Source organism: Austrofundulus limnaeus, unplaced genomic scaffold, assembly GCF_001266775.1.
Source record: "Austrofundulus limnaeus strain Quisiro unplaced genomic scaffold, Austrofundulus_limnaeus-1.0 Scaffold715, whole genome shotgun sequence".
Lineage (NCBI taxonomy): Eukaryota > Metazoa > Chordata > Actinopteri > Cyprinodontiformes > Rivulidae > Austrofundulus > Austrofundulus limnaeus.
Genome location: NW_013953117.1, coordinates 92,647 through 101,238, shown reverse-complemented (window position 1 = coordinate 101,238; position 8,592 = coordinate 92,647). Strand labels below are relative to the sequence as shown.

At 44.3% G+C, this 8,592-nt stretch overlaps 1 protein-coding gene across 1 annotated transcript; it reads left to right on the top strand.

The window, feature by feature from the left end:
- The first annotated feature begins 2,321 nt into the window (after positions 1 to 2,321).
- heyl (hes related family bHLH transcription factor with YRPW motif like) lies at positions 2,322 to 6,074 on the top strand. Its single transcript, XM_014028057.1, has 5 exons — positions 2,322 to 2,762; positions 4,516 to 4,582; positions 4,666 to 4,749; positions 4,840 to 4,921; positions 5,011 to 6,074. Exons 1-5 carry the CDS (start codon positions 2,683 to 2,685, stop codon positions 5,679 to 5,681), a joined length of 984 nt encoding a protein of 327 aa, XP_013883511.1. The 5' UTR covers positions 2,322 to 2,682; the 3' UTR covers positions 5,682 to 6,074.
- Positions 6,075 to 8,592: the final 2,518 nt, after the last annotated feature.

Below are 8,592 nucleotides of genomic sequence, written 5' to 3'. Positions count from 1 at the left end.
ACAGACAGGTTTCTCTGACCCACATCCACATTATTACAAATAACTTCATTTCTGGACATTTATGGTTTGATTTCTTTGTATGTATGGATCACTTGGGTTGTTACCAACATCTGGTGAAAATTTCATGTCATTAGCACCTCTAGTAATATATTTACTGAGAAAAATGGTGACATGTTCAATACTTATTTTACTCGCTGTACGTGTTAGCTTCCCTTTACACTTAAGGCTTCCATTCTCACATTTCATTTACGAAAACTGTGTAGCCTCCGTCTGTTACCTCCTGCCGACACTTATGGATGTGGCTCACAGGAGTTTTTTCCCTTATTATCTCCTAGAAGCCGCTTGTTAAATTAGCAAGATGGACATTTTCTAGGAGAAGCTCGTTTGGTCCTACTGAGCACGCGTATCTTTACTGGTAGGTATCCCAGAGTTTCGTATGCAAGTGTCGTGTGAAGTCTGGTGCCCTCTGGTTGACTGTCTGCAAAGTCGTCTGACAGAGCATGTCTGCTCATGCTATACTCCAGGTTTTTTTTAAATATTTAAATAAAATATTCCCTTAAAACCTTTTTTTAGAAGTGGCCATTTATGTGTGAGCCCTTGCAATAATGCAAGTTCTGTTAACACTTCAAGTCTGCATTAGGAAGTTTTTTTTACCTCAGCATCTGTAAAACTGACTGTTACACCTGTTTTAATTTTGTTTTAGCTTTTTTAAAATTGATTAGCCGTTACAAACATTTTGAATTGTGTTAAGTCCAAAAGTTAACATGTTACAGATAACTTCCTAATATAACTAAATGAATAACTAACTCTAAAATTTTTGAAGGTTTAATTAAAATTTGAGAAATCAATTTATTCATGAGATATTTTGCTGACAGATGGACAATCGAACCAACAAAGGCCTGCTTTATGTTTTATTGCGTTTTAACAAGTATTAGAAACACTAAAATCTACCAAGAATCTCCTTCTCCTGCCTTTCTCTGGAGTTATCATATTCTCACCATGCACTCGTGGGTTTTCTCCCATAGATCGTAAACATGTATTTTAGGTTATTTGGTAACTCTAAATTGTCCCTAAGAGAGTGTCCAACTTGTCCAGAGCGTCCCTGCCCCTCGCTCAGTGACAGCTGGATGAACAAAACAACAAAACGCGAGGGGGAAAAAATGAAATAATGGATAGTTTTTCTTCTTTTTTTATTCATTGTTCCCTGTTGTCCAGCTTTTGAGTACAGCTTGGGGTTTTTCACAGTGTTTGAGGATTACAAAAAAAACCTTTTGCAGAAACATTCCCAGTGAATTTATGTGTTTTGATGTGAAAAATGTCTCAAAAAGTGGCAGAACAGTGAGAATGTCTAAAAATGCCGTTTTCTCACCCTTTTTTTACCCTTTGGGAATAAATAAAGAAATGCATGCTGAACTTGCAGGGCAAAACTAGTTTAAAAACACTCTTTACTTGCTTAAATAAAACAAAGTCAACAGAAAGATCTTGTGCATTGTCGTGTGTTTAAACACACCCTTCCCAGTCTGCCAGGCAGGAAGAGACGCACTCGGCTGGGCATTGTGTTGAAGGGGGACATGCCACTTGGCCTCTCTCTCACACACACACATACGCACACAGTGCTGGGTCAGGCAGGCATCGCTCCTAACAACCGGCACCTGGGTCGGACGTTTCCATGGCAAACTGTACCAGCAATCTTCCCACGGTGGCAGCGAGAGCCCTGCGCTGAGTGCTGCGAGGAACTGTGTGTGTCCGTGTTTGTGTGTGTGTGTGTGTGCAAGCACAAAGAGGCGCTATCTTGTCCAGTGAAGAGCACAGATGTTCAGACACTCACTGAGCTGAGTCCACTCTTGACCTCCCCCCATAAGTCTGCACACATTGGCACGTTGAAAGACACGCTGAAGGAACTGATGCTGGCTTTCTTCAAAAAGGCAGTTCAGCACATTCAGTGTCCAAATCACCTGTGTGAGGTTCCTCTCATTCAAAAAACTCTAAATCGGTTTCATCTTTCATAATTCCTACCACCCTCACGTCCGTCCTTCCTTCCCTCTTGCTGCTGTCCAACAAAGCAGCAAAAAAAAGGAGGAACATGAGCACAGAAACAGGGAAGGAATGAGAGCAGGATCAGATTGGAGGCTAATTGACTGAGCAAAAGGGTGGAAAGATGGAACCATGGTGTGGGGTGGAGGGGACGGAGGGTGACACGCCAGGGAAGGGTAGATTAAAGGGAAAGGGAGGAGGGCCAAGGAGAGGAGGCGGGGGAGAAGAAACTGGCAACCCTGCCCCAAATGCCAAAGTCCTATTTTGTCATTGGGTGGCTGTGACAGAGAGAGAGAGAGACAGACAGAGCAGAGACACAGACTATGATTGGATGTCACTGATTGTGTAAAAGACTAAAGCGGCTTGTGAATTTTCTTAGTTGTCATGGGCCCTTGGGGGTTGATCGAGTGGCTCCGCGGATTCTCAGAAATGGACTCATGAAGAGGCAACAACAGGAAGACGCATGTGACAAGAAGTAGCTCAGGACAACAAGGCTTTTATAAGCACAGGAAGGCAGGGAGCGAGGAGCACACAGGGAGCCTCTTCAGCGTCTTCCCGCATCCGAGAGAGCCAACGAGACGACCCGTTTACCCATTCATCCACCCATCAATCATCGTCCGTCCAACGGCTGAAGAAAGGACGAGGGAAATGAAGAGACCTCACGACTACAGCTCCCCGGACTCAGACACCGACGAGTTCATCGATGTGGGACAAGAAGACAGCTTCTGGTGAGCGTCTGCCAACCACACCTGAACATGTCACCTCCAACCACCTGCCTCAGGAAACACCTCACTGCTTGTCTTTAAATCCACATTTCTTAAAATGTCAGTCATGTTTAGGCAGTGTTAAAGTTCTGTCATGGTGGAAATAAAGTTACTTTGTTGGTTTAAAAGGTTGACGTGGAGTATAAAATAGTGTTCTGTGTAAAGTAAAAACGTGTTGTTTTATAGTAAGTAAATATCATCATTGTCAAAAATTTCTATGTGATTTTTTTAAGCCGTTTAAAAACACAAAAGTAAATTTAATTTATAACTTTAAAAGCAAGTTTAAAACTAAAACTTATTTTTGGTAATTGTCAGAAATCTTTTGATTTCTCTTTACAAAATAGTTATAATAATAAACACTTTTCATGTCAGCTAAAAGAAAAATAGCAAAAATATTAGATGTGAGGCCTGCTATGTGGCAGAATGTAGTCACAGTTTTAGAAAAAATGGTTTTCATAAACATATTATAGGAACAACTTTACATCAGTCATTTTCCTCAGGTGAATCTGTAATTTAAACCTAATTTTAAGTAGTGATTTTCTTGCATTTTTTTCCTCATTTGAGACATTTTTATTTGATAAAGTCTCAAAAGTTAAATAAGTTTTAGCTTGACAGCCATAACATCAAAATAACTTTGTAGTTTTACAATTATTTATCTTTTCTTTGAAACTATTTTATTCAGCCACACAGTTCTTTTAAAGTTTGATGATTTTATTTGTGGCCTGTTTTCCCAAGACTTGTGAACATGCTGTTTTAGAAAAACATAGCGGAAAGAAAAGAAGGTTTATGCTCGGCGCAAAGTGAAGTTCCTCCAAAAGAAAAGAATCTTTGACAAGTTTGCGTGCAAAAGTGACCAACAGGCCCACGCCATTTAACCACAAGCCTTTACACATCACTTGTTTCATTGTGGAAAACATCTGATAAGCAAGAAAAACGGCTCTGAACGTTGCACACTTCCTTTTAAAGGCAATAAATTGTTTCACTTTAGCTGATTTAGTTGCGTTTATCTTGACTGGAATTACACACATCTGGACTAAAGGGAATAATCAAGTGTGAAGGAGGGGGGTGGAGGGGGGGGCACAGAAAGTCTGCCTCGCACGTTACATGTCAAACACAAAGCTAGCCCGTGACATGAAAGAGGCTTTTTAATAAGTTAAACTGCTGCGTGATGTGCAAAACAGACGACAGCGCTGCCTTTTTAAGTCGTCCACCATCAAATAGAAAAACCTAAACAAAAACACTCGTCTGCACTGGCGTCTGCACATGTTCACATCTAATAGTAATGCAATACGTCTCCTGTGGTGCAGTTTGAAGGCAACGCCGAGCTCTTTCAGGGCCTGTGAGACGAGAGTTCACAAACAAACGCGGTCCATTTTGACTGACAGAAGAGTTTTAACTCTACGTAAAAGCATCGCCCCCGAGGCTACGCGATCGTCTTTTTGAAAGCTTTTGCTCAGACGGAAAGCAGAGCAAAGAGGCCGTTTTTACTGGGACTAATGTTCGGAAAAGAAATTAAACCCAAAACAGCTTCTTTCTTCTTCCTACACTGTTCCATCTCCAAAAATACAGCAAATAAGATTTAGTGTGCCATTGTCTCTCTGTGACACATTAGGGAGGGTAATAAAAACAACATGCAGCCGACTCAGAGTTACCATGTTTCCTCTCTGTGCCAATTTAATCCTCCTGTCTTCCTTTTCATTCACTCGCTCCGGTGCAGCCCGGTCACCGGGTCCATGTCCCCGGGCAGTGCCTCGCAGATTCTGGCACGAAAGAAGCGACGAGGGGTGAGTAAAAAGTTTGGGTCTTCACAACATTTCAGTGCTCTTCGTTCAGTTGCCAATGATGGACCTCTGCTCCTCGCTTCCAGATTATAGAGAAGAGGCGCAGGGATCGGATCAACCACAGCCTGTCGGAGCTGCGCAGGCTGGTGCCTAGTGCTTTTGAGAAACAGGTAACTGCCTCGAAACAATTGGGACAGCCTTTCAAATGAATCAGCTTTGTAAATCAGGGCAAGTAAGTTGTTGCTTACTTTCCTCCGAAGGGTTCATCTAAACTGGAGAAGGCAGAGATCCTGCAGATGACTGTGGACCATCTGAAACTGCTGCATGCCATGGGAGGGAAAGGTACAGGGACATGCGAGTCATTAACGCAGCATTTAAGGTTCTGACTGCACATCATTATGTTTGACGAAGCCCTTTTGTTTTTTTCGTAGGGTACTTTGATGCATGCGCTCTGGCAGTGGACTACAGAACCCTGGGCTTCAGGGAATGTGTTGGGGAGGTGGTACGGTACCTGAGCTCACTGGAGGGAGACTCACCAGACCCCATCGGAGCTCGCCTTGTTTCCCACCTCTCCCACTGTGCAAGTGAGCTTGACCCCGTCCTCCTGCAGTCCCCCCCTGCCTCCGCTCTGCCCTTCCCTCCTTGGCCGTGGGCCTCCTTCCCTCAGCTCGCCCCCTCGTCGCCCGCCCCCTCCTCTGCTTCCTTCCCCGCCGGGCGAAGGGAACTCGCCCTGCTAGGGAGCTACCCGTCGCCCACCTCTCTTCGGCTCGCGCCCCTGGCCGGCTGCCAGCAGGGCGCCACCCCGCTCCTCGCCCCAACAGCTCTGGCCCCCGTCCACAGGGTCACCTCCCTCACAGCATCTCCAGCCTTGGCCCCCTCCAGAGCGAGCCAAACGTCCCCCCACAGCACCACCAGCGCCTCGCCACTACCTCTCCCCACCCCTTCGTCTTCTTCCAGCTCCTCTTCCACTTCATCTTCCGCCGCCCCACAAGTCTCCTTCCGGCCCTTCGCACCTCTGGGGTCTTCCACCTCACAGCGCAGGAGCTCAAGCGGATCGACCAAGGCGGTCTCGGGTTGGGGGACGGAGATCGGAGCTTTTTGAGGCTCAGCTCTAACAAACAAACTCCATACAGTGGGCCTCCCATGTAGCAACTATGATACTTTTGAACATTGTCTCTTCAAAGGGACTCTAAAAGCCATATCAGAAGCTGTGTGAAGTTTTAGTTTATTGCAACCATATATGATGGAATAATGAAGGAATGTGAAAGACTGGTTTAATAAAATTCATGTTCTTTGTCTGACAAATACACAGTGTTCACAGAGCCATATATGCAGTGTTATGCTCGCCACGCTGAAGGTTGAGTCTTTACTGATCTTTGAGCTGTGATATTTCTTTTTTTTTTTTTTTTGTTTAAAACATTTATGCATTTGATTAAGTTCTCTTTGTAAAGAATGTTTGACAAAACTGCTATAAAGATGAAGTGCCTTTACCTTTGTTCATGTTTCTGTTTCTTTTTTCCACAGACTCCGTGAGTAATAGGAAACATGTTTTGTTTTGTTTTGTTTTTTTGCAGCTATCGACACAAATAGCAAAGGAGAGGCAAGACGACAAAAGAGCCACAGTTTTGTTGATGGTTTATCCGAGTCTGTCACGTCTGCAAACACTGCCTTGTGCGTTCCACAGCCGGAACCCCTTTGAGCGTGTAAAGCTGTCTCCAGTGATGGCTTATGGGAGCTGTGGTCTTGCGGCGGCGGAGGATAAACATGGTGGGAGATGGTGATGTTTTTGGGATGCCGCGGCGAGGCAAACAGACCCGTCGCTGCGCCCTCTAAATGGCGGTCTCCCCCCCCCCCCCCTGTAATTAAGTCTACCCTCGTATCAGTTCGTGTATCTCCCTCTCCTTTACCACTTCCCCTGCCTTTCTCTCTCCAATCTTGCGGTGCGGCAGCGGCTATCGTCTCTCCCTGTTTGTCTCCTCAACAATGGACAGACAGAGACAAGAAGAGGGGAAGACAAAAGGGAAAGATCTAAAGGGCTGTGGTTGAGTGACTGATTTGGCATAGATGCTCAATAACAGGGTGGGAGAGGGAGGCAGGGACCAGGGTCAGGAGTTGATGAGAGGGACTGTGAGAGTTTTGAAAAGGGAGGGAGAGAAACGATGTGAAGCACAAAGCCAGCACACACACACGCCCGTACAGTGATAAATGACAGTTGCAAGCCGTTAAAGATCAATGTAACTGAGTGGGTTCACTGCAGACGCTTTGATCTACTTCAGGATGCGATGTCTGTGGCCTGCGGTTTCAAAATGTGTGTGTTCCGCAAAGTGCACATTGTTTATCTGAATGAGTGCGCCAGTGCGTGCCCGAGCCAGCCCCTCGTGCGTTTTGTTTATGTGGTGTGCGCTCTTGTTTCGAGTGTCTGTGTGTGTGTCTGTGTGTGCAACGCAAGTATTCAGAGCTGGCGTCAGGACTGAACCGCAGTGACGGCGTGGCTCTCGTGCGAGGCCGGCCGGCGGTCAGATGGACGGTATGGTGGAGGAATGTTTGTGGAGGGTGCTTTGCATGTGCACACACACACACACACACACACACACAGAGTTCCTTACACAAACACACAAGCTGGCTGGCACTATTCTAGCCTCTGAGTGGAGGAGCCAGAGTCACCACCACAGCTTCCAGGAAAAATCACCACGGTCACATTGCTCAGGATTTCCCACGGGGGGAGGGGCGCGATGGAGGAGGAGGAAGGAGGGAAGTGCTGGGGAAAGAGGGTATGGAAGTAAAGTGAGTAAAAGAGGAGGAGGAGGCCGTAGAGTAAAATAACACTAGAGGAAGACCCACCTTTCCCGCCCACTGCTCACACATCATGGAGGAGCAAAGATGGCATCCAAACAAGGCGACAGCTCTTTGACTACTCAATTAACAGCAAGCCAAACTGCATCTGTGTCACAAATGATTTGTAATCTTTTTACACTAAATTAATATAATTATTGGTTTATTATATTCAACAATCATGCAAAACAGCTAGAAGAAATGTAAGGAAAACATGTAATTTATCAGAAAAATGATCTAAACCAGACCTGAAGTCGGTCAATAAATAAACTTTTAAGCTAGTTGAAAAATGATGACTTCAACTTGTAGTAACGTGTATCTAATATTTATGTAGTGGTGATACTTGACAATAAAACTTGTCTCTATGGATATTGGCTAATCATCTTTTCAGTGGGTTAAGTTTCTGTAATGGAAACCTAAAAATAGCAATATTTTTTACACTGTGTAAATATTATATAAGCAAAACCACCCTGTGATATCTTCATTAATTGCACATTGCACCAGTAAGAGCAGAGTGTGAAGGTTCAACTAGCAGGGTAAGAGCACAGATTTGCTCAAAATATTTCAATGCACACAACATTATTGGTGACATACCAGAGTTCAAAAGAGGACAAATTGTTGGTGCACGTCTTGCAGGTGCATCTGTGACCAAGACAGCAAGTCTTTGTGACGTATCAAGAGCCACAGTATCCAGGGTAATGTCAGCATACCACCAAGAAGGATGAATCACATCCAACAGGATTAACTGTGGATGCAAGAGGAAGCTGTCTGAAAGGGATGTTATGGTCTAAAACCAGGTGTTTCAGTTTCATTGTCTAACCCCTGTATTTTATATTACGTGAATACAATTTCAAAAAAAGTTAAAAAAAAAAAACGTTTTTTGGGGGTTGTAGTGTGCGGCCTCGTTGGTGGGCTGGACGGAAGCCATGTTTGGCCTGCGGGCCACCAACTGAATAGCACTACTGTGTAGCAACATATGGTGCAGAAGCCAATATCTGCTAAACAATTCAATAATTAACAGTGATCACATCAGCTTTACAAGCTTATTTTAATTTTTAACTGTTAAATTATCAGCTTCAGTTCTGGTCAGATCACCTTCATTTTAAGATAAGATAAGATAAGATAAGATAAGATAAGATAAGATAAGATAAGATAAGATAAGATAAGATAAGATAAGATAA